General features: G+C 41.4%; 1 protein-coding gene and 1 pseudogene across 6 annotated transcripts in view; both read right to left on the bottom strand.

The window, feature by feature from the left end:
• Positions 1 to 26568, bottom strand: part of CRYBG3 (crystallin beta-gamma domain containing 3) — a 100168-nt gene extending 73600 nt beyond the window's left edge. For all 6 annotated transcript variants that reach the window (XR_012129235.1, XR_012129237.1, XR_012129236.1 and 3 more), the window contains exons 1-2: positions 26275 to 26568; positions 10833 to 10899 (exon numbers count right to left, since the gene is read on the bottom strand). Coding sequence is in view for 2 of the 6 variants with exons in the window: in XM_037001644.2 (XP_036857539.2) it covers positions 10833 to 10899; positions 26275 to 26423 (216 nt within the window). In the remaining 4 variants the exon portion in view is untranslated. The remainder of the gene's footprint in view (positions 1 to 10832; positions 10900 to 26274) is intronic.
• Positions 1731 to 10821, bottom strand: LOC140848415 (large ribosomal subunit protein uL4 pseudogene; annotated as a pseudogene).
• Positions 26569 to 27141: the final 573 nt, after the last annotated feature.

Below are 27141 nucleotides of genomic sequence, written 5' to 3' on the forward strand. Positions count from 1 at the left end.
CATCTATCTAGTCTCTTTGCTATGTGTCCAATACAGGGAAACACAGGAAAACATTAGGTACACTGATTAAAAAGACTTAGCTGTGGCTTCAAGAAACTTACAGTCTAGCAAGATACTCAAACTTACAGTCTAGCAAGATACTCATCACTGTATCACTGTGTGTTGCTTAGAAGGAGCACATAGTGGAAGACACAACACAGTGGGGGACACAATTAATTTGACGAGGGCTGGGAAGAATCCACTGCATATAGGAGGTGACATTTGAGCTTGATCCTGAGGGTGAGAGGAACACTCCAGACACAGGAATAGCAGGCACAAAGACACACAAGTGTGATGTTTATTATGGCAAGAGTGTGGCTGAAGAAGACAGGCACACATAGGACAGAGAGTGATGTTGATAAGATGACCAATTAAAAGCAGAAGGGGAAGGATAGCAAAGTCACAGATGACTAAATTCTCTAAGTTGGGCAACTACTTGAGTAGATAAGCCAAAAATGGATACAGGAAATAGAAGGAGAGGTGAGATTAGGGCCTCTGTGGGGGTGTGGGGAGGTAAGGCAACAAACTATTTAGAAGTCAAACATGTTGTATCTTTGGTCCCGATGATGTACAAGTTGAAGATGTCTGGAGAGCAGTCATAAGCACAGTTGAAGAATGCAATGTGGCAATACACAGTGTGTGCAGAGGGAAGGGGGAGCATTATAGAATGGACGATTAAAAAGCAAGCACAAAGGAGAAGAAATCAGTGTGGGAGATGAGAGGGCCAAAACCAGACCAAGACATCCCCCCCAGAATCCCGGCCTCCAAAGGCAAGGGACAAAGAGCGTTTCCAAAGGTAAAGGGGAATAAATGCCAAATGCCACTGTGAGGTCAAGGAAGATGGGGAAGGCCCTCACTGTTCTTTGACATTAGGCACACTTGTACCTCAGGAGTTGTGCATCTCCTCTTCTCTCTGCTCAGAATGTTCCCCAGAAGGCTGTATGACTCACTCCCCCTCACCTCCTTCAGACCTTAGAAGTCATTTCTTCACTGAAAGATTTCCCAGGCACTCTACCTAAAAGAGTTAATTTTTCCACTCTGAAATTGTCTATGCCCCTTCTCTGCTTTATTTCTCTCCTCTGTACTTGCTAGTATAAAATACTCATACATTTAACATCATTTAATATGTTACTTTCTCTAGAAAGTAGAAGTCACAGGGGAGGGATTTCTGTCTGTTTTACTCTTTGCAGCAACTTGATGTGCGCCTGACAGTAAGAGGTGTTCAAATAACTGTTTGTTTAACAAATGAAGGGATGAGGACTAGAGAGAAGCCCTAGGAAAGCAAGGGAAATACTTGTAACAGCTCAGGAATTTGAGAGAACAGCCCCAAACTCAAGGTGTACTGCAGTGGGCAGGTAGCCAGGAAATAAGGACAGTTAGCAAATAGAAGGGACACATCTGAGAGATTTTTTAACAAGAAGAAAAAGAGAAAGACAAAATAATAGTTTAAGGTCCAAGACAGAAGATAAACTTTTTGTTCCTCTTTTGTGGATCAGCTCTATACCTGTGGGAAAGGGAGTAACCACTGAACAAGAGAGAAGGATCACAGGTTCCAGAAAGAAAAGCAGAAGGTGAGATAGAGAAACAAATATAATCTCTAATATGTCTAATAAAGGGAAAGATTATATATATATATATATATATATATATATATATATATATATATATATATATATATATATATCCTTGGAGAAGAGTAGGGACTTTTCCTTTTCCAAGGAAAGTGGTGAGGAAGTGGCTAAAGCCTGAGCAATTCTGTAAGTGGAGAAGACAGTGAGCAAGGTCCGTCCGGTGGCTCCGACCTCAGCACAGTGAGATGAGCTAAAGGAGGGAGGTAGAGGTAGAGCTGGGATTTGGGTTCCTGAAGCAAGAAGACTTGGAAGAGTATTTCTGCAGAAGGCGGTAGGAGGCTGAAACCAGGTGTACAAAGTAGTTAGGGTCACTGTAAACTTTTAACATATTCATTCATTCATTCAATAAATAATGAACAGCAGGATAATACTTCAGGTGCTTAGGTCCAACAGTAAAAAATACACCAACAGCCCTGCTTTCATGAAGCCTATATTCTAGTGATATAAGAACTCATTTGCAGGTTTAACTGGCATTATTTTGCACCTCCCTGAGTAGCCTATAGCAGGTGGCAGATGCTTTCCCAACGTGGTGACTGACACAGGGAACAGGGTAAGAGAATGCTGCTGGAGTATGGTGAGTGGGAAATAGTGAAGAGTCAGGTGACTTCTCCTTTACAGCCTCAATCACGTGGCCCGGTCGTCCTTTCAGCTCAGGCTCAGCCTTCACAGAGCATAGCAAGAATAATCTTTTGGTGCAACCCGACCCCTGGTCCTTTGCACCTCAATTCTAATGACGGCTCTACCTGCCCCTTTGGCTAAACCTGACCCTCATGCTCCCACATAACCCCACCTCTGCCTCCCAAACTCAGGCCCTCCCTCGTGTTCATACCCTCTCACCTTTCCAGCTGTCTGCCGCCACTGTCCCAGGCTCTACACACCATTTCTTCTGCTTCAGCAGCGTCTGTCCTCTTACTCTGTCCCTTTCAGCTCCCAGAAATTTTCTTATCTCTTCAGCCATCAAATATGGCCAATAATCTCAAAGCCTCTTTTGTTTGTTCCTTGGTCACTGCCACCCAGAAAAATTCCAGTTTTATCTTTTCCATATTAAGTGAAAAAGTCTTGCTTTTCACAGGGATATGCACAGTAATTGATGCCAGTTCAGGCTGCCAGCAATTCAGGATTTTCAGCCTGTGCTGGCAGTCAGTCTGCAACCTTTCCCCATTTTCCCCAGCAGCTATTTCAAACCTTTTCTGCATCCCTTAAGCCACCCCCCCACCATCCTATGCCCTGGCTCAGGAGAGGGCCTTGTCTCCTACTCCACAGAGACACCCCCTTGAGTTCTGCCTCCCCGGCTCCTCCACCTGCATCCTAATGGCAGCAGCTGACCTGCTGCCTTCACTCACCCTCACAGGCAAGGCAGAAGGACTCCCCCCAGGCTGGTCCCTCCACTGGACTTACCGTTTCCCCCCTTTGCCTAAGAAAGTCCTACTACAGTAACTCAAATTTTTCCAAATGGAAATCGCCTACATATCATACCAATGAATATTCCTAACATCCTGTCTTCCGTCACCACAAGGTGAAGGCACAAATTCATATGCTTTCATTACCATCATCTAAATTATTAACATTTAGCATACACACTAAAACCAGCCCTTTGAATTCCAGTTAGTTTTCTCCTAAGATACCAGCCACAGCATATCACTTAGCAAATTTGTCAATATTTGAGATCCTACCACCAACAGTTGAAATTTCCTCAGTTTTGAGTAAAGTATTTATCAGTTTATTATTACTGCTATCTTGAGTTAGCTATAGTTTAAGTGGTAATAAAATTTTAAGTCAAAAACACTACTTACCTTCATTATAATGGATTTAGTTTGTATTGGGTTTTCTGAATAACTCTGTAGCAACTATTGATACATACCTGCATCAACAATATTTTTCAATAAATAGATTTTACAACTGTTCAGGTACAAAGGTGAGCTATTTATACCCCTATTATTGAAGTAATTTTGCTTGAAAGGTAGTATTACATTTTTACCACAGAATTATTTTTCCACTAAGAAAGTAGAACAGGCAAGCAGGATAGCTATCAGCTATTTTGCCCTAAGCTGGTCATTGTTTAACATAATAAGTTATCTACAACTTTTATGTCACACCAATATTTGATCAGTTCTAAGATGTCACAAATAATTTGCTACTAAAATTAGTTAAAAAGTTGAAATTTCACTTGTTAAAGACTCCCTTGTTAAGAATGAATTCAAGGTTATTATCTGTGATGTTACTTTCAGTTTTTCATTTCCATGCTATTTCTGATAAAGGGATGTAGTTTTTATATATAGTATATACCAAGTAAGTTCCCTTAACCAACAGGTGACCCAAAACAGTTATCATGTTGTGTCAGAGGAAAAAAAAATGGGTAAAAATTGCTGATCTAAGTAAGAAAAGTCTGAGCTATACAACAGTTGTAGGTGTGGACAGAAAGGAAGGGCTGTTGAAAGGCCTTAGCACACTAAGAAAAATGGAGGACCATTCCCCAATGTCAAGATTGGGTAATTGGTGGCACCTTTTAGCAGGACAGGGAATACAGAAAGAGAAGGAAGTTAGGATAGAAATACACTGAGTTCAATTTTGAGTATGTCAACCCTCAGACCCAGTGATATTCACAGGAAGGATTCATCAAAGAATAGGTTCTATCACCCTGAAGCTCAGGAAAAATAGCCTGGGCTGGGGCAATGGGTGAGAGTTTTAACTTAAACTGAGATGTTGGTAGAAATCAAATCAACCAGAGCAGATGTGTAAGGAGAGAAGGGAACAGGATGATACTAACATAGGGGAAGAGCCATTCCTTCCTGTTATGGTATTGAGACTTTTCTAAAGAAAACACCAGGCCAGAAGAAGTGTTTTTAATTCTGTGAGAACTTTTTAGAGCCCTGTCTAAAGGTTCTCAAGTCAGTATCTGGCACCATAAACTTACTTACTCACAAAATCTATATTCAGTACATGACCCTTCACATGCAGTTTGCGTTTTGATAAGGTACTCTGATTCACAAAGTAGGACCATTCCAGGTCCACGACAGCTGTAGCTGCTGCAGATCAAACCATATACCTTATAATACATTCAACACCCAAGAACTACAAGATAGCAAGGCCTCAGACTGGCACTACCCGTAGTGACAGGCATAAGCCCTGGCGGTCTCTTTGGTCACCAGGACTGCCCAGTGACACACAGTGCGCTCTCAACATCAGACCCTCTGATGGCACTGACTGCCTTATGGAATTTTCTACTTCTTCTGAAGTTCCTATGTATATCTTCATGTATGCCTTCTTTTCAAATGTTAAAGAGAATCAATGTTTCTAACAGCTGACGTCTATACTATTAATCCAGAAAAAGCACCACTCTCAATTATAGTTATATTTCTAAGTTTTAGTCAAAGTTTATATGGCAAGAGGCAATTGTTTTCATGTGCATTCTACTTGACATTGTGCAGTGCTGTACGTGTTATCTCAATAAATTCTAAAACACTTCTTTGAAATACGGAGTGAACACTCCCCACCAGAATCAGCAAACCGAAGTTCAGAGAGGTTGAGTAAATTCCCCGAGATCACAAAGTTACTACATGGACGTCCAGGTTTTAAGCTTTAAGCCCAGATTTGTCAGATTCCAAGCCTGTGTTCTTTCCCTTCCTGCAAATGTAATTGTAAAACTGCTCCAAGGAGGTGCTGTGGCTACTGGAGACAGAGATTAGTAGCTGACTGTGTGGCTCCAGGCAACTCATTCCTATCATCAACGAGGGAGCTTTGCCTTAACCTGTTTATATATGGGTTTCAAGTATGATTATAGTTGAACTTTTTTTTTAAAAAAAGAGCTCCTGTGTTTTGGGGGAAAAAAAATTTGGAAATCTCTATATTAAATTGATGTCATTGCTATTATCTGTATTGCTGAGAAAAAGGAATAACAAGCATTTATGAAGACCATCATATATTTTAAAAATTAGTAATTTTCCCCTAAGAAAATATTTAATGCAATTTAATTTGACTACCGTTTCAACTCTGTTTGAGGAGTTGAAAAAGACCAAGAAGGAAAGAAGAGTTACACAAATCAACATATGAACAGATGCATAAATTTTCAATATTTATCTTGCTAAAGAGTACTGTACTCTCAATACAGGCATTAAAGAACAATTAGCAGCTATCTTCAGTGAGATAATCTTGAGCTACAATTTTTCTGTTTTTACATATCAATAAACAGTGGCAACAATAAAAAATGTGTGGTTCTTTGTAGTAAATTACTTATAAGATTAAAAATAAGTATTATGAATCATTAATAATAGTAATATGCACTAGATTGATACTCTCTGATTATCCCTAGGAACATCATAAGCATATATTAATCAACCACTGCTTAAAAGATGCCAGAATCTTCACCAAAGTTGTATGATTACTCATGGGCAACAGTTCTAAAATGGCCTGAAAGTTAAATTTGTATAAAGCAGATGCCAAGCTATTGAGAAAAACCCTAATAATCATCAATTTATTTAGGTCTGGGTTGGAGAATCTATAGCCTATGTGTGGTCAAGATCTCATTAATTTTACTTAGCTCATGAATCATTTCTGACAAGAGACTTACTGTTTTAAAAGTAAAGCTTACAAGACCCAACTCTTCTTTAATAGGAGTTCTTTTTGGTAGATTTAGTTTATGAATATACCATATAAATTAAGTTCACAAATGGGAAACATTATGGTATAGAAACACAAATGAATTATCTAGCCTTTTCTAACTGTGTTTGTCAAGTGATAATCTCCCTGATATTCTTCAGGCAGAAACTATAAAAAAAGAGATAAAAATTCTAATTAACACTGTAGATAAGCCACACATATTGATTTCTTCTCTTGTACACTGAAATTACAGCAAAGGGATTTTTAAGTTATAAATACAAAGAGATAAAGGAGTAGATATTAGCAGATAGAAGATTTCAGAAAAGGCTTAGGAGGCAAAGGTCGAGAGGCACAGAGCAGAGGAAGCTTCTATTGAAGTGTCTGTAATGGAGAACTCTGATCCTAAGGGAAACAATCCACCCCAAAGACAACCTGAAAAAGCTTAAGATTTGAAAGCACCAGGTACCACTTAGGGCAGTGTGAGATACAGGATTAAAAATGAAGGGTTTGGGTGAAAATCTCTGAATGGAGTACTTGAGACCCAGGACCCCTCCCCCACACCACTCAGTCAGAAGATTCTCCCTCCCTCCCAACTAAACATACAGAGAACATCCCTAAACACATGGGCAGACGGACGCTGATGTATCAAAGGCCATCCGTAAGGAAATGTCTGGAAACCTGACAAGTCTAGAGCTCAAGAGGGATGTCAGATAGAGATCTGATTGCCAAGAGGAAGCAGTAAGATTGGAAGAGTGTATTTTAGAGACTGACATTGAGGGGGGCTGAGAACTCTATGAAACACCTACATGAAAAGTCATTTAGTCAGAAGAGAATCAGTGAAAGAAAAAGGATGAAATAGTCAGAGATAGGAATTTAAACAAAGTACTATATTATGGAAGCAAAGATAAAAAGAAAATTTCTGGAAAGGAGACAAGACTTAGAAAATCAAGTATCACAGTTGGTTAAATAAGAACTAAGAAAAAGCCACCGAATGTGGTTAGCAAGAAGTCACTGGTTTCATGGCATGATTTTCGCTCATTTAACAACTCCTCGTTGACTATCTACGACCCGTCCCAGGCAGAGTACTGGGTTTGCCACGTCTGATGAGATGTGACACAGGAGTCAGAAAGCATTAAGAATTCAACAGTGATTAGGATGGACTTTCATAAAAAGTTTTTGGTTAAAATGGTAGGAGTCAAGTGCAATGACAGACTGAAAGGAAACCAGCCAGCAAAAGGAAACCATTTTCACCATGTATATTTAAAAGGAAAGAGAAGCCAGTAAAGATGGAGGGAAGCATGCAGTCAAGGCAAGCTCTGAGAGAAGGCAGGCAGGCATGAAAATTCCTTGGGAGGAGGGAGAAGGGAGAAGGGCAGTATAAGTTGCCTTCTCTTCTATTTTTTATTATTTATTTTTCCTCACTGCCTCTCCAATCAGGTCTTTATCCAAAATCAGCTGTCCAAACTGGTCTGACCTTTATGGCATGAACAAACTGATACAGCAGGCCTTTCTCCTGTGGTGGGACTCTTTCCTGGGGGCCTCTTCCCGGCTGCTGGTTTCTCGGCTGCTGCCGTCTTTCTGCCCAAAGGCTTCTTCTGCTCAATGTCAAAGGCCTTCTTTTCTTTCTCCCCTACATGGTTTCTTGCCTGGAACGTCTTCATCTGACTGGCATTCTAGCACTGCTGCTTTACCCACCCAGTCTGGGATTCCTGGCCTGGTAAAGAACGGTGTCCCAGCACATGGTCTCCACATGGCCAACCTCACGTATGATCAATGTGATTCTCAGGTTTCCTAGTGAATCCTTCTTCAGGACTCTGTGATGAATCTTCTGTGTGGTGTTCAGAGGGCTCTTTGGATCTCTGGGCTTTTCAACACCCTGTTAAGGTCTATACTGAGTATCTTGTGCATGGGAAGCTTGTGGTTATTCCTGAGGGAGGCAGCTTTACAAAGCCACGTGCCCAACAGCTCCTCTAACTGGTGGAAAGGACTTCTAGTCCTAAGGCAGAAATGTCCCACATGCCCACCAGGGACAAGTCTCAAGTATTCAGTTTACTTCCACTAAGCATAGTAATTCAGGGATGATTCTAAGGCCTTGAAGATACCTTTGTTCTCATTAAAGATGATGCAGGGTCCCCTGTGCTGATATGACACCAGTTTCTCATTTCGTCCTCACCAGCTTTCTCTGAAAGGCATAGACCTTTCTGATATCATTCCAGGCCTTAAGTTTTTAAAGAAGCAAAACAACTTTTTTGTCTTCTTTTGGCCTTCAATTTTATCTTCAACCACCAAAGAAAGTTCAGGAACTTCCTCAACATGGATGACCTTTAGACATGACCAGTGCTGGTAAGGCCGAGCCTCAGGGCAGAGCGGGTGGCGTATAATTTCTGTGCTATGTTCACTCTGGATGTTAATGGTCCCGGGTTTCAGTTGGGGAAACATGTGGTCCCTACGACATATATTTCCAAAGCACCCTGGCCAAAACCCTGCTTCAAACTCTGGGAATCAGAGTCACAACTCTGCCAGTACCCGAGACTCAGCACTTGGGTTGGTGACCTGCTAATTCACTGACAGCACAGGGCCTGTCTGCTGTTTTTGCACAAGTTGGTGTGAACAAAGTTCAAAATGTTTGCTTGAATGGGTGCCCTGAACTCAGTAGACAAAGTGGTATTTTTACCAGATGACTGCCCCTTTTCAGAGTATACAGTGATATTAGTGGATAAGCACACGCTCCACTTAACCACGCAGCTCCTACAGGAAAAGCCCTTGCTCTCTCATTAATAACAGTAGACATGGATGCCGCAAGAGTCTAAGACTGCAAGATTATAGACCCCACAGAAAAATTAAGGTAGAATGTGGACTAACTGGAAGTTTTGCCAGCTAGATATAAACTTGATTAAAAATACATATATTCCAGTGGAATGGTAGATACAAGTGTTAGAAACAGCTACCAATGTTACCAAACCAGCAAAATTCATATAGCATATGTGACATTTTAAGACCTAAGAATCTATTGATGTCTAAAGATTATATAAAGCTCCAATAGTTTCTAGATGTTTGAAAAATACAATAACTTTTATAGCTAAAACAATCTTCAATGTCTTGATTTGGTATCTCAAGGTGAAATACAAAAAGACATGTGTAAGAGCATTTATTATATGTAAATCTTACACTTCAGGCTCAAGGGAAAATGCTGCAAATTTTAAGACACTCATAAAATTTACATTAGATGGAAGCATGGCAAGAAACAGCACATGACAGTGGAGTGCTGTTTCAGGAAACTCTTCATTAGAAAGAAAACAAACATTTTATGCCAATTGCTAAATGAAAAAACTTAAATTTAGACTCTTTAAAGTAACAAGATCATAAATACTGTTGGTAATCTTTTTTCCGCCAAGGTACGGGGCTATTGGTATTATCAAATTATATACTTTTGATGCCTGGCAGCCCCAGGTCCCTGAACAACCGAATCTGTGTGGCTAAGTTGAAGAAACCCTACCAGTAGTTTACAGAAAACAAAGAGAAAGTTACAGGGCCCACATGCTCAGGCTACCCCAGTGAGAGTGACATGGTGCCACTTCTATTTTGGGCCAATTGGACTGTCCATATATAAGAACTCTATAGGCCTCAAATCCTAAGAGAAACCATCTCTTGACTGTGAGCCATATTAACTTGGGGGGCCAGATCCCAAATCGAAATTATCTTGGGCACTCAAAACAAGATACTAAAAATGGGTAGAAAAGATTGTAATCAATCATGGAGGCCTGGCCACTGCATTTGCTCAGCATATATATATATATACTAAATCCACAGAGCTGTGACTTTCAGGAATGTAGGATTATTGTAAATTAAACTAAAAGCCAAGTTTGAGGACTGAGGGCTTTTATCAGTGGGATTAGAGCTGAAGTAGTACATTATCGATTATAGGCTAAGAAGGGAAACAAATGGAGACCAAGAGATAAGGGAGCAAGGGGCAGGGAGGTTTGCAGAAAGTCAAGAGTGGGTATGGAGGCAATGAGGGATTCAGATGGAATGACAGGAAGTGGCAGCCAAAGAAACTTCGAAGTTTGAGATGTGAGAAATAACATACTACCTGCGACACAACTCAAGGTTGTACATAGAGCACTAGAAGTGAATATCTTGAGAGAAGGGCGACTCAAGACATACAAAAATGGTAGGAGAGGAAGAAACCTACAGAGCTTGTGCGGTGGCCAATCATCAGGCTGTCCAACAACTGGCTGCAAAAGAGTAGGTGGGAAAAGTTCTACAGCCTGGAAGGAGGTTTCAGCAGCTAAACTCACAGAGGAATGAAGAAAGATGAGGGAAGCAAGAGGGGCTGCTTTAGTGGCAAAATGCAGATAAGAACACCACTCTCCAAACTTTCTCTCCAATGTTGTTCTTCCCCCATCCCTATCCAACCCAAGACGCAAATGTCTACTAGAACTGGGCTGGATTTCCATGGAAACAACATAGTGCTCTTTTGGAATGTAAAATGAGGTGACAGAATCTAAAAAAAGGAGCAAAAATTAAGAAAAATATTTGCTTGATATAAAATATTTAAAACAATACCTTTACAGCTTCTGATGAAAGTACATTTTCCTTCTTCTGACTTGTACACATGGGCTCATTTTCAATACTGAAAAAAAAAAGTTTCTTTTGAAATTAAGAGAATTACTAAAATAATTGTTTCTGTTTCACGCAAAAACTGAAAGGTCCTTTATCTGCAATGCTCCAAAGATTCACATACAAAATGTTATACTAACAATATGTTGCTTTCAATCGCTATACTTGAATAACATTGAAATATGTACATCCAGGTTTCAGAAATTTGTGAGTCCAAAATGCATTATATTTTCTTGTTGATAATCAACATCACAGTAATGCTGCGCCTGAACACAGCAGCACCAGTGTTCAACTATCATCATCTTGGAAACTATTTACACTCTCCGATTTTATTTATATTAAGGTACTCCATGGCCTGATCTTTTTTTAATGCCTATGCTGAGTGCTATATGGAATAGAACACATTTCTACTCAGCAAGTTTTCATAAACCTATAGGGTCATCTGGCAAATTTTGGGAATAGTTAGAAAATAGATGCAGGCTTTTCGAGCCCATGATGTGTCCCAGATGGCACCTTAAGAATTTTATTTCCCAGATAGTCACTACTGTCTTGTCTGGAATACCTCCACAGATGCTGTATGAGATACATAATAAACTACTTTGTCCAGGACGCACATAGACATTTTAGGTCTAAAAATTTATATTTCTATGTTTACACATTATCTTGTTTTCATACTTCCATAATCACACACAAATTGATAGCTCCATTCTAAAGATTATCATGACTTCTACCACATGCTGAGAATTATGCTTGGTCTGGAGGATGTAAGAACGAATAGGCAAGGGTCTTTCTGAAACTCATGCTACAGGGTAGGGGAGGCTGATACACAAACAAATACTACAGTTTGGTAAGAGTTACAACTGTTGAATGAACAAAATGCCAGGGAGCATAGAGGAAATGAGAAGCAGCAATTCTGCCTGCTCAGTAAGTGCCCACAGAGGAGGTACACAGGCAGGGAGAAATGAAGAACAGGGCATTTTGGTAAACCATGTTTTGTTTGTTTTTAATATGAGACAGGAGAACAGAAACTTGGGACAGGCAGAGATAATCCTGCTAGAGATGAGAATGAGACCAGAGGTTAGTGGATGCCAGGCTATGAAGAACCGGCCTGACCTGTTACAGAATTTGATATCTGTTCTACTAGCACTGAGAAGCCTTCAGGCAGGGGACAAGCATAAAGCAGAAGCATGACCAAGAACAGGAAAAACATACGGTATCATGGGGATGGATGGTAGAGGGAATGGAAACATAATGTCAATAGCTCAAATAGGATGCAAGAGAGGATACAGTTTATGCCACTTAGATTTTTCTGTCCATTAACTCCAGGGCAATCATGCAGACTACCCCAGGGAACAAATGGTAATGATAAAAAGACAGAAAGAAAAATCACGAACATCTGGAAAAAACAAATTAAAACTTCATTGTCTCAGACTTTATGCAGGTTAGGCATGGACCAACAAAATACAGCCTTGTTCTTAAGCCTTTTAAGTGTGTCAATGGGAAAAGCAAGGCAAGCATTGAAGATAAGTATGAGCTGTGTGTTTAACACATGGGAATTTTATAGGAAAAAACAGGGATGGAAGTAGAAAATAATACTGTATGATACGCCAAGTTCACACGCCAACAACCACCTTCTTCTCCTGCCTACAAAATCCTTGGCTTAGCTCTAGCTTAATCTGTACTTTTTTGTGTGTGTTCCTACTGCACCCAGCAAGATATCCAGCACTACATTCACCAGATTCCTGCTTCTTACCATAATTAGAATTTGAACTCATTAAATTCTGAAACTGTATCATTCATGCCTATATCCCAGAGCCTAGCACTGTGCCTGGCACTATGAAGGCATTCAAATATTATTTGTTAAATAAATTTAAAATATATATATATATATCAAAAAGATTCTCTGTGCCTGCTTACTTTAAGCAGAAACACTTGTCTCATTGGCAATAATGTAAATATGCAGTCTTTTTTTCTTAATGTAGTGGTATGTAAGCCACTTGAAAGAATATACCATCTACTCTCATTCCAAACCATCCTTCTCTGAAGGTATAAAGAGGGAAGTAGGGCTGGAAGAAGAAAATTACTTCACAGGAACAAGGTCATTTGCAGTTGATTTAAAAGCAAAAGACAATAAATGAGACAGTAAATAAAAATACTCGAAACACTGGATACTTAGATGACTGCTTAGCAAAAAAAAAAAAGATTAAACAACAGACTAAGACTCAGAAGGCCTGGCATGGTTCTCTCAGACTCTGAACCATAAGAGGGAAAGAGAAACACATTCAAATTCAGATGATCTCAAACCTTACAGAAGACAAAATCTGTTCCTATTGTTCTCTCACAGTTTAACCCCCCCTTGGGACCCAGGAATATTTCTCAATAGCAGTATTTTTAGAAAGCACACATTTTGTTTATGGAAGGAGGTGAGGGGCAGGAATTATACCACACATAGGCACAAATAGGACCACACTGTCTTCTAACTAGGCTCGTCTTACTTAGCTAACAGCACTCTGGAACTTACTCTTTCAAAACAGCCCAGATAGACATCTAGGTCAAAGCAACATAGAAGCTCCTTATTTTTTAAGCAACTGTATTTAGACCACAGCTGAGAACCAAGAATCCAACAGGCAGTACAAGAATCCAATAGTTAAGCATCTACTTCATGACAGACACAAAACTCTGAGCCATGAAAAAAATGGGGCACATTAAACTTCTAGAGTTCAAATAGTTTATACAGAGAAGAGGCCCTATCCTGTCCCTTACCATACCTTCCACTCATATTTTTCATTAAATTCTAACAAGAATACTTAACCCAAAGCAGGTAAGAAACAGAAACCTGTGCACAAGAACTCGCTCCTCACTCACTGGGAGGCACTGCACGCTCGTAGGGCTGGGCACTGCTCCTGGTGCTGAGGGTTGCGGGTGACCACACCAGACCAACTCCCCACCCTCGCTCTTCAGAACCCCCTACCGAGGGACACCAGGTCGCCTGGGCAACTGCATTTCTCAAGCAGATTCCTGGGCTTCACTGTCAAGGATTCCAGCCAGAGTGAGACCTAGGAATCCACACTTTCAACCACTGCCCCAGGAAACCCCCTTCCTGGGTTTGTTCTTGATGAGTAATAGTCTGAGAGCCTCTCCGTATTCAGTTGAAACCAGCTGTACAGAGAAAAGAGAATGATCTGGTCTGAGGGATCTCCACTTCTTTTTATTTAAATGTGTTAAGTGCCTATACTTAAGGGGGAGGCATCAAGTGCTCAGAAACCTCACTCCTGTGGAACATCACGCATCTTCCTACACTGATGCCTGCAGACCTCCGGCCCCAGCAGCCAGCTTCGCCCTACCCAGCAGCTAAAGATCCCAGGTATAGTGTGGGACCAACAAGAACAAACCCCCTTCATTCAGTGCACCCCAGAAACTGAAGCACGTGGCTGCTGCTGGCCTCTCCCAGCATCAGTTCCTCGTATGGCAAGATGCAGCTTTCTAGACTGGACAGAGGGCATGAGGAGATGGGCGGCAGCATGGCGACGGGGTAAAGCCCTCATTCCTCTCCACCTGGGCACAGCTGTGGCCGCTCACACATGACTGTGGCAGCATCACCAAAATCTGGAAATGCTACAGAGCTGAATACAGCTTCCAAGACTCTTCCAGATGCCCGGTTCTCTGTCTTACCACTTCCAGAAAGGAGGGCTCTCTGGTGCTGATGGCATCATGGGCACTAAGTCTGAGCATCCCTGCCACAAGGTCAATAATAGAAGGTAGTCCCCAATTTGGGAATACGTGACATCTCAACAGTCTCCCCAAGGATTCTCTTCCCTTCTTAGGATCCTCTGATGAGGATTACCCTTCTCTCCTTCCATTCTATTCCACTCAGCCTGATGCGAGCTGGAGTTATCTTCCCACACTAGATTTTCACGTCTACTGGATGAGGTGTGCTCTGCAGTAGAGGTAAAGAAACAGCAGTATCGTTGAGGACAGAGCAAGAGAATCAAGGCCAACCCCCATAGTTTTCTCTTCATCTCCCAAACTCTGCAAGTTCCAGAAATCCGGTGCACTGAGCAGCATCTCCCTTTTTACTGCAGCTCTGTTAGGCCTCCTTCACCTCAGAGCACACCTGACTTAACTTCTATGATGAAACTCTAGAAGCAGCCAGAATCTGGCCTTCTCCTGAAAGGTGACTAAGTCATACTTCAGACCACCAGGTGTGACTGTGCCTTGGCAGACTAGATGAAAAAATAACATGGAACAAGGGTCTTTTACCCACCTACTCTCCTTCTCACTGTCAGCAGTAGCAAAATGCTTTGCAAAAACTCACAACGGACATACATCTGTTTCAGGGACAGCACGTTAGGGACAAAGGCCCTCTAGTCAAAAGGCACCTTTCTGGATCTGACTCTTCAAATACATCGATTGCAAGGATCAGACCCGCTCTGTTAGACCTGAAATCCCATCTGACCCTCCAATAGCAGGGGAAGTGGGAAAAATAACAGACTAACCTCCAGGGTTTTGTGGTGAAGGGAGACTGTGACCAAGAAGCCGAATCAGATCAAAATCAATGCCAGGGCATTATGACAAAAAGGCAAAAATTCCGCTGTCCCCCATTCTGGACTTAGTGAGTCACCTCTGGGCCTGTCTTCTAATCCCTGAGCCCCCACTCTGCCAAGTCCTCACTGTGGTTCTCAAATACAGTGCGGGTTTTTATCCCTACAGATGCCCCAACGGTCTGTTCATGCCTTGGAGCATCTACACTGCCTCAGGGAGTTTTCTTAGAAACAAAGCGTCACACAAGCCCAGAGTGCTGTCTGTTCAGTGCTCTACTGCAGGTACACTATGGATAAGGTGGACTTGCGCACTGGCCAGGAGCCCAGGGATAAAGATAACTCCCCACCAATGATTTACAACCAAGACCTGGAAAACTGTCCACTCATTAATTGGTGACTACCAGCAGTACAGTGGTACTTGTATTTTTTTACATGAACATTAACAGAATATAAAACAGGTGGTTACAGCACTATTTCTGGGCCTCAAATTAAAAGGTAACTAAAAGCTGCAATTTAAGACAGTCAAAAAGCATGTATTTTAGCTCAAACATCTGGCATTTAAATTTCAAAACTCTGGAGAAAAATCGGAACAGGGGAAGAAAGGGAATAGCCATGATTATGGAGCCCTGCTGCTCTGCAATCTTGGACTCTTCTGGCCATCCTTGCCCTGCAAGGGTAGCCTCTCCTACAATTTATGTCTCTCCCTTCTAGCTTATTTACTTCCTGTCCCCCATCTCATGCCCTCAAATTACAGTTCAATTACAGGCTACAGAGTGAGAATCGTGGTGTGTGGGACATGTACCTGACCTGTCTGTCTGTACGTGACATCAGTAACTGTTCTATTCTCCTGAAGTCCTCCACCCTGGACCCTGCAGATTCTGAACACTTGTGACTCAGTTCACAAAAATCAGTATGCTGAATCTTTTGCTGTCACATGAACGCAAAACAGTATTCTAGCTGCCTTCTAAAATGAGGTTCTCATTCATGTTATTTTCAACAAAGTGTCCTGTGAGAGTGAAAAGGGAGACCCACAGACAGGTGTGACTGTGCTTTTCCAGAGCTGCCAGAGCCTCATCTCACCTCTAACCTCCAACTCAAATTCTTTCTTTTATAAAGTTTTCAGGCACTGATAAACAACAATTTGTGTGAGAACACAGAAATGTACACACACATACACCCACACCCATGCAATACTTTCAAAAAGTGTGTCTCCCCTCCTCACCAGGGGCCACCTCATCTGGCCCCCCACACCCTTCCACATGTCATCCATGCTCCTGTCCCTTCCACTCTCATCTCTGCCAACCTTGGCATCTGGGCCAACATGATCCTGCCCCAGGACTTTGGCACTGGCTGTTTCCTCTGCCTGGAAAGTTCTTTCCTTGGATTTGTTCAATTTCCGGTCCACTCCCAACTATCATTCAGGTCTTTGCACACGTCACCTAACAGAGAGGCCTTTCATGACCATCTCATCTACACCTTACTCTAGAGTCTCACTACTTTCCTCATGTCCCATTTCTCACCATACTTTACTTCATTATAAGTCAACCTACATAACTTATTTTTTGCCCTCTTCCATTAGAATACAAATCCTGTGTAAGCACAGAAATATATATTCCAACTAGATTCTGAAAAGTGATGACACGACTAAGATTTTTTTAAAGGATTAAATTTAAAATTATTTTTATAATTTATATAAATATATGTACTATTTTAGATCATGTTGAAACACCATTGTTAAATTTTTTGGATAAAAAAAAAATTCAAGTTTCAAAATCCAGAGAATTTTTTATAAAAATATGTATACATGTAAACACATCCATAGGAAATTATCTGAAGAGTAGTACTTGTCCTTGAGTGTGTAGGGTAATAAGTTATGTTTTTTATTTTTTATTTCTTTTATGTTATTAAAAAGACAAAAAATTACAAAGTATTGTAGTTGATTTTGAAAAACAAACAAAAAGATGTTAGTGGAAAAATACAAGCAATGGATTTAGAATAGATGATGATAAAATACTGAAACTACAAATATTATATAATGGTAATTTCTTTGTATCATAAATAAGCGATATTGCCAAATACGATCCTTATTTTCCTTCCTAGAACAATGAAACAATCAAAATTAATAGAGTAATTGTATTAAAACTATGTTTGGACTAACAACACAAATGCACCCCTCCCACCAGGGAACCCTCCTTGGCGCTTTGACAGTCAAACAATAGAAGGCCAATAGGTTTACATCTCACCTATTCTCAGAATTTAAAATTCGAAATATCTCATTTCTTCTCACAGGAAGCATGGCAGTTGTAAAAAAAAATTACGATCTGCCACTAAGGCAGTATCTCCACTTTGTAAAAATTTTAATACAAACACTAAAGCAAAAATTTCTAACATATATCTTGTAGAAATTACATGAAAACTACTATTTGTTGAGAGCACTCAAATCTCAAATACCATTTTCATGTCCTTTCTGACACTGCCATTTGTGCTATTTGTCATAAAGAAGATGTAAAAAATATTTTCTTTAAAAAAGCATGTTGTACTAATGAAACAAAAACTGTATTTTATAAAAATCTGAAGACTGATTTTTGACTTACTCCTAAAATTATAGTAATTATTTTGGCTGGATGAATAAAGGAGTGGGAAGCGGTATAAATAGCTAAGATGCCATTTACCATAATCAGAAATCAATATAAACTGTCTATAAAGTTTACAAATCAAGAAAAAATGGTCAAACATTATTTAGACACATGTACAGAAATGCCAGAAGAAACAGCTTAAATGAGATTAAAATTTTTCTTTAAGAAGAGAATCTCAAGAAAGGGCCCACACCAATTAAATTCTCCTACAGCCCCCATGTGTCACTTGGTGCTTTTTTTGAGAGAGAAGAAAGACTTGTGCTATGTCTGCCTACCCCACAAAATGGCAAGAGTGCTTTGAGCCAAAGACCATGTTGTATTGTGCTCACTGCTGGATTCCCAGAGCTGAGCACCGGACTTGGCACAGGTATGAACTCTTGGTAAGGGAATTCTTGGTCGGCAATGGTGGAGTTTTCAAATCATATGATCACAATGTTAGGATCACGTACAGGAATTAATCAGCAAATTTTCACATGTGACCTTTCCAGTGAAACAAGTCTCCGTCTTCTATGGGTGTGTTTTATTTTATACATATACCCATGACCCTATGGAGTTTTGGCTGGAATGCTAAATCTAGGAGAGACCTTAGAGATGGTGGCCACCTCCCTTGCTTTTTAAAAAAGGACTCAGAGAGGTTAATGACCTACCCAGAGTCACATTTACTCAAGGAGGATGATAGAAGATCTCACAAAAATGAGCTATTTTTGATGCTCTGTTAACTCTACCAATTTCACATTACAGAGCATAATATATAAGCTTCATTCATACTTGTAGAAATGTCAAAATTACAAATTGCTCTGCATTATTAATATTACTTCTATTTATTTGTAGTCCTAATCATCACTTTCCTCACTAAACAAGTTAATATGGCTTGCTCATTTTTTGGGAAGTTTTTGCCTAGTCAGGATCATCATCAATTTTTTTTTCCTATTTTTATACATAAATATTCACCAGGTCTTAAACCAGTCTTTTTTCCTGAAATAGGTAATTCACATAATTATTTTATGTATGAAAAGGTATAAAAGGAAAAGTCTCCCTCCTATTCTTGAATCCCTCACCCAGTTTTCCATCCTCCCAAAGAGTTAACATGAGCTAATAGACTTATTTCATACCTCCCCATTATTTATATACTAACAGGAACATACTAGACATATACTTTGCATCTTGCTTTTTTTTCTTAATGTATCTTAAAGATACATAAAAGCATTCTCATTATTTTTGACAGTTGTGTAATATTCTCTTACATGGTCGCACCACAATTTATCATTTAGTCCACAACTGAAGGGACTCGACTCTGCTCTTTCATCTTTCGCTATTAAAACACACCTAATGACTGAACTAGTACAGGCAACTTTGGGACTGTCTGCAAACTGAACACATCTGGTGGAATTCCTAAAGGGAATTGCTAAGTTAGAGTATGGGAATCTATAATACTGATAGGACTTGTCAAATTTCCCTCCAATATGGTATATCAATTTATACTTCCATAATAGTGAATGAGAGTTCTGATTTTCTCACATCAAACTCAAGTTTTGCTTATCAAGTAGGTGTAATATATTATCCTGCTATAGTTTTAATGTGTATCTCTTTTGAAGGAAACTGACCCCTTTTTGTGTTTAAATGTAAATTTATAATTTGTATAAATACATACATTTATTTTCCTTTTCTCAACTGTCAGGACTATGAATTCTTTATCGTACAAAGCAGTGACCCAGGCCATCTGGGCAAACTTCCAGCTGCATGCCATTGTCTTTTATTTCCACTCAAAACCATTTTGTTAAGGCCAGCCTTATGGGTCTCCCCCAAGTAAAGCAGAGGAAGCTATCATAAAATGCTGTAGGCTTTGAATTCAAGAAGAAGAATTTGACTCTACCACAGATGCTCTGAGACTTTTGATTAGCTACTGGACCTCTCCAAGCCTTAAATTATGTATCTGTAAAATGGAGTAAAGATCTGTAAAATGGAGTAAATCCTGCTCTGAGGATTAAGTGAATGTCTATATTTAAAGCCCCAAGCACAGGGCTTGGCTCTCACTAGGGCCTCAATAAAGGATGTGTTAGTTTTATCATCACTAATTTGTCAGGCAAAAATCCCACTTGCCTAAGCAAACAGTCCTTTCACTCACTGCACTGGGATCTTCCCCACAGGGGTTGCAGGAGGAGGGCCAGCCCTGCTCCAGTTGTACTTATTACCTGGCCATTCACAAGTGCCAACAAACATTAAGAATGAGTTACTTCTGGTCGCAAAACTTCAACTTGTTTCTCTATCAACAGTAAGGTATTTATGTAAGCATCTCCTCTTACAGGAAATGTTAATTTTCCTAAGGATGAGCTTTCTTGCCTCCATCTAAGTCTTGCTGAGCCTGTGAAGTCAAAAGAGCAAGAGGAATGGAGGCAAAACACTTCCACTCAGCCTACTTGTAGAGTTACTATCACATGGCTTGGCAAAGGATGCTAATCAAATCATGCTTAGGGGAAAGTTAATAAAGTGAGAAGAGATTTTGAAAGCCGAGTTAAAGTTCTCATACAGTATTTGATAGTCATGAAAACAGTAAGTGTGTTCTGAACCAAACAAGCCACACACATACACCATAACCATATCTGGCCTATAATGAGCTCATCATGAGAACTGAGATGCATATATTTACTTTCTCCATTGATTAATTTACCAACTCTTTGAGGGCAGCTTTGGTCATTCATTCATCTTTGTATCCCCACTTCTTAGTCAGACTTAGTACCACACAGTAGCCACTCAAATTTACAGAATGAACAGAACTCAAAATAAGTATGCCTTAATTGTTATTTCATTCTGATTCTCTCATTTTAGGAGATAGCCCAGATTCTTTTCCTTAGTTTAAATTTACAAAAACCTATGTTTTTTTCCTGCCATAGTTGTATGGTGTATCTGGGCTTCAGAGTATTTCCTCAGAACTCTGATTAGGAAATGAATTAAGTTATTTGAGGGAATATTATTTTTCTCTTTTAAAAATTTGCTATTGCCCTCTACATATTTTCCACTGAAGTAAAAAAATAACCCCAAAATGTTACATTTCGATCTAGTTATAAGTTCTGATTGTATGTTTTATTGCAGGCCAATGTGAAGTAGACTTGCATCTCTTAGCACACTTGGAGCATACAACTGAGTTAGTTTTCAAGGAATGCCCTCAGCAAGAAACAGACCCCCAAATTAGCCATCTGGTAGATACCCTGTTAAAAACAAAAGACTGAAATCTCACTTTAAAAGAAGTACAGTTTCAACAGCACAAAACAGTCTATAGTTTGACTCCACTTCCAAGAGTATGTTTTGTGCTGTTAACCTGAAGCTCAAGATTCTCAGAAAATAAACACTGCTGCTGAGGATTTCTGGAATTTTCCAGTCATCTTTATTACTGTAGTTATGAACCACTGGTGTAGTGCCTCAACACAACAAAGGCATCTCCTATTCAACTAAACTAGTTATCAATTATTTTCTATAGTGCTGTCAAATCAATGAAAATATAGTTACCATGAAAATTCAGAGAACAAAACTCCCTTTCCCCACATAACTGAACAATGGTCAACTCTAGTACTTTTAAGTTGAAGGCCAGTAATACTCATGTATCAGGGGCACAACTGACATTTTTTATGAGACTGTTTTCTACAACAAGCCATTAGCATGTTGGCTCTGCCCATGTAACAGCCTCAGCCACAATGACAAACAAAAGTTCTTTGGACTTTAAACTGAGAGCCTGGAAACCTTTAAGATTCCATGTTTCTAAATGACCACTTTGAGGGTGGCAGGTATACTACCCCTGGTTGAAAACCACTTTAAGTGCTTTCCTGCTCCAACAACAAAGATTTACTCCTTTCTTGAGCTAGTAAAAGGGGACACCGAAGATACAGCCCCTGGCCTGGGGCATAGTGATCCTGTCTTACCTTCTTTCCATCAGTAGCACTATACTGGACACTCAAAGAACAGCCAAAAGGAATCTATCTGAAATGGGCCATACTGCAGTCATTCTGGAACAAAGTAAGGAAAGGTCCAATTGACTTAACATATTCAGATATGTTTTGAAGCACAGTTCGAAAAGGGTGGTGGGCAAGACAGTGTGGAAAAAAGGGAGAGCTTGAAGTCAGAGAAACTGAAGGTCAAATCTCATCCCCAAAACTAATCCACTCCTTCTCCACTGGGAGGGGTACCACTCTCCATCCCGCCCACACGGATGGGTGTTTTGGGTTGTCCCAATGACTGGAAGTGCTACTGGCAATTAGTGGGTGGCGTCCTGGATGCCAAATGTCCTTTCAAGGACAGGAGAGTCCAGTTCAACAAAGAATTGTTCCACCCAAGATGCCAACAGCATCAACCACTATGAATGACTCCGCCCTCAGCTTCCTAAATTGTCAGAATAGTGACATGCTATCACCATGCCTATCAACCTTCCCAGCTGAAAATAAGATGCTCCAAGTAAAAGTACCAGTCCTGGAGTAAGTGCAAGGTCAGGCCTTGATAAATCCTGTTCTCTTCTTCCTATCCCCATCCTGAGTTACAAACATACGGAGCTCATTTAAAATTTTTCCATTATACATGATAAAGCAAAGAACCAAAATTGAGCTATCATTTTATCAAAGTAGAGAAAATTAGAGGCAGATATCCTCCAAAGTTTATTTTTCAGTAATACCCATTAAATGGGCTTTCTCAATAATCTAAACTTTAAATCAAGAGCCACTCTGTCTCCAGTTCTTAACTCTATGACCAGCTCCACTCTTTCTTACTGCCTCTTGCACTCTGTCCCACTAACGTATATAGTCCCCAGTACATCATAACTCCCTATAAGCGTCTGCTCAGCCTAGAAGACCTGTTTCCTCTATCTTCCTGGTTAAGTTCTCTACCTACTGAAACAGCACCAGTGCCTTGACGCCCTCCCTGCCCACCCCATCACTTCTAATGAGTCTGTGATCCTTGTGTGCTCCTAAACTGGGCTATACATTACAGCAGTGATTCTGTAATTCTGTTAGTGTTGTTACAATGATGGCAGGCCCCACAGGCTGTCTGCCCACACCAGCAGATCTGAGATCTGGGTGAACCCTGTCAGACTTCAAAAACTGTTTTTAACCACCATGTAACTTTGCATTCTAAATTCTCCATTAACAGGGCAGTAATAGCTGAAGCTTCTCAGGAGAAGTTAACCAATTAGAGGAGCTTTCTTCGAAAGACGTGGTATTTTATTAACACCTGGTCATAATGGAAATGTTTCATAAGGGGGGAAGCTGAGGAGCACATGAACGACTAGAATCAAATCAAACTGGGATCCACAGAATCCGGCATTTTTAAGTCTCCTATGAAAACTTCAACTGCAGTTTTCATTTCTATATAATCTAAATAAACTCATGTAAGTACTTCCTGGATCTGGTCAACTACCTAAGGTGTGAATACTGACATGCAATTCAAGTACCCATCCCTGAATTTACATATATAGATAGGTGTTGGTGTGCAACAAGCTTTCTTCAATAGATGAAGGTTAACGAGAAGAGCGGCAAATTCAATACATAAATGTGTTCACATCAAATGAAGCCCAAATAACTTGTAGCACACCATAAAAGCAAAGGTTTTCCTATGGTTCAAACAGGGAAATACTGCAAAACTTCAGTCATGGTGTGGTACAGACCTGCAGTCATGGCAACCCCTAAAGGCCCCGTATGTGCCCCAGCCACATGCATTTTTTGAGTAGCCCAAAAACAGCTGCGAGGATAACACTATAAATTAGACTTTTATTGGTCTTGTGTTTATGTCTGTTAACCTTTCAAATGGTCTTAAGGAACTGTTAAGGAATTCTGTTCTTAAGGCATTTATGTCCCATTATGTATTTGTACACACTTAAGTTTATGTAATAAAATTCACAGAAAACACTGGAAGTGGAGAAAAGGGGACTGTGTAACAGAAGTACTGATGAGAAAGCATTTCAAGTACACCAAAAAAGTCACAATGCAGACATTACTCCTTAACGTATGTTAAGGGGCCTCAGAGCATTGGCACAGCATAGAACTTAATATTGTTCATTGGCTGAAAAGTAGTTGTATGAGTTTCAGCAACTTTAACTCTGTTTTTTACAGTAAAATGAGGGTACTGATCATATAGGTCTGTCCAACCTTAAGCATAACATTAAAAATACTCATGTTAGTATTACTACTATTTTCAAGTATTTTGTCAGCTTCTCCAGGTTCCATGAGAGAAGGGGCCCTTTCCTCAGTCACCTCTAGATCCCTACCACACTGAGCACTCCAAGTATGCTGAATGTCCTCCGCTGCATCTAAAATCACCAGCACAAAGGTAAATCGGGCTCCCAAACTGCAAGTTTTTACTGCCTCTAAGAGAAACAGCCAAAATACCCTTTCATTTTGAAATAAAATCGGTGACAAATTACAATTCTCTTTCCCATCGTGTTAACACCAGGGTGCTGTGTTTCTAGGTCACTGGGTAACTACTAGGCGTTTCCATTTGTTTCATTAAACTTTCCATAAAGGTTTTGCATGTTTTATATCCTTGAAAAAAATATTTCAGCTTATTTAAAAGGTAAAACACGCACACAAAGGATTATTCACTATCCCCTTAGTATCTGGCAAGTTCTAAAAATGATGAGGACAAAATTAGTGCGCATATAAGTACCACTAGAATCTTCATTGTCAAAAAGCCAGTCTGTGCCTATCTGGAGATAATGAGAACAGAGAGTGTTAAGTAGACAAGAGAGCAATTTCTACAGCAGTTAGCTCCAGAGAGAGGAGAGATTAGAGAAGTGCCTAAAAAGCCAAAATAAGGCAAGAAGGCAGGCGGGGTATCAGAACAATTCTGATACGAACCTGAAATTGGCCTGCCTATTCTTGCTAACACTGACTAGTTTACAACTTTCACCAGGTCTACTTGGGATTTCTTTTAAACACCACTTCCATGCTATCCAAGATTGTGTTACAGTGACAGCAGGCCCTGCAGGCTGTCTGCCCACACCAGCAGATCTGAGTTCTGGGTGAGCCCTGTCAGACTTCAAAAAGTGTTTTAACTTTGCATTTTAAATTTTCCATTAACAGGGCAGTAACAGCTGAAGCTTCTCAGGAGAAGTTTACCTATTAGAGGAGCTTTCTTGGAAAGATGCGGTATTTTATTAACAACTGGTCATAATGGTTCACAAGGGGGGAAGGTGAGGAGCCCATGAACGACTAGAATCAAATCACAAGACCTGAAAACTAATGGAACCAGTTCAGTCAGTCACAGTTCTGTTTCCTACCCATTTTTGTTTGAAACCCTCCAATAAGTCTTAAAATCTGAAGTAAACACAGCTTCCTGGAGAGCGTCCTACAACCACACGGGTTATACTCTTCTAATGCAATCTGGGGGAGAAAGTTGTGTAAGCCTAACATCAAAAGTTTGAAACAGCAGTATTTCACTTAACCCCTTTTCCTCCCTCAGGGTGGATGAAAAGACTCAGGAAAGGGCGTTTTAATGAGACGTGTCTAAAAAACATACTCGATTTTACAGCAGGTGGAGGAAAGAGAAAAGGCTGCAAAGAGGCAAGCTTTCATTACTGAAATCAAGGCAGCTCAAGTCCTGGTTTCTGGAGTCTGTTTGGGAACTTGAGGCAGATTTTCCCAAGTGGGCCAGGAAATAAGGGCGCATCACAGAAACGTCCACGCAGTGGTAACACTAGCGAGGTTTTTATATTTTGGTGAAGTCTTGGGAATTCAGTATCACAATTTAAAGAAAAATAATTTTAAGAAACTTTAAGTAAGATGGCAAATACCGGCCGAGAGGGTAAGCGCTCCAAAGCTTTACCTTTCCACAAGAGGTGTTGGGATCGCGCCCTCTCTGCCGGGCCGGCGGCTCGGCCCCCAACTGTTTCCTATTACCGGCGGCGGGGAGCCGGGGGCCGCCCAGCGCGGAACTGGGGGCGCAGACGTGGGCGTGGGGCAGGCCGGGCCTCGCGCGGGGACGGCGGCCGGGCCGGCTGGGAAGGCACCGGCCGCCGTCGCGAACTTCTCCCAGCCTTCACCGGCCAAGGACGGGGCAGTGACGCGGCGCGCGGGCCAGCAAGGAGGAGGAGGAGGACACTTGGGTAATGGAGGAAGGGGAACGGAAAGTGCCGTGCTAACTGCAGCCCGGCCGAGCGCGGCGGGCAGCGGGGGTCGGGTCAGGAGCCCGTCAGGCGAGTCGCTCGCGGCCCCCGACGCCCCCCGCGGCTCCCACCTGGAAGCTCCCCGGCCCGAGGCGGGCGGCGGGCTCGTGCCCGGCCTCTCCTCCTCTTCCTCTTCCTTGTCCCGGGAAGGGCTCCGAGCCGCGAAGAACCGGGAGAAGGTGTGCCAGGGGGCTCCGCCCCTCCTCCGGCCGCCGGACATCCCCTCGGCGCTGTGGCCGGTCCCGGGCCGTCTGCGCGGGACGGGCAAGGCGGTGTCCTTCGCCCCGAGCCCGGCCCGGCGGTAACGTCTCGACGCCGGCAGGCAGCTGGCGCGGCTCAGTCCATCCCGGGCGGGAGCGGCGAGGGATCAACGGGTTCCCCGCGCGGCGGTTCCTCGCTCTGCGCGGCGGCTCCTTCCCCGCCCCCTGCCGGCCCGCCCCTGGGAGGAGCCAGAGGTCGCGGCTCCGCCCCGCGCCGAGGCGGCAGCGCCCTCCAGGGCTGGCGGGCTGCGGGGTTCGGGCGGACCCGGCTCCTGGCTTCCCGCCCGAAAGAGCTCGGACTGTAGCCCATTCGCTTTGCTCTCAGTTTTTACTTTCTATTGCAGATTTGTGTTCTATCCTTCAACTAATGAGCGGAAATAATTTTCAGAATTTTGAAAGAGGTTTATGAACTTAAAGTTTGTGAAAGCACCTGGTAAACTGCGGAACCAGAGTACCCTGGGCTGCCTGCCCTTCAGCTAACAGCTACTCCAAAAACAATTTTCACCAGGGCTGCCAATGCTAAGATTACCCCAGGGCTGAGTCTCAGGAGTGAGGCGGGGGGCTGTGGGTGCCTGGTCTGCCAGTTCGTTTTTGTTTGGCTGGTTTACGAGTGGAGTAACTTTTCTTAATCCAGATACCCTTTAAATTTGTCACACTCATATAACATGCTACTCTGTG

Source organism: Manis javanica, chromosome 3 (genome assembly GCF_040802235.1).
Source record: "Manis javanica isolate MJ-LG chromosome 3, MJ_LKY, whole genome shotgun sequence".
In the NCBI taxonomy this organism is placed as follows: Eukaryota; Metazoa; Chordata; class Mammalia; order Pholidota; family Manidae; genus Manis; species Manis javanica.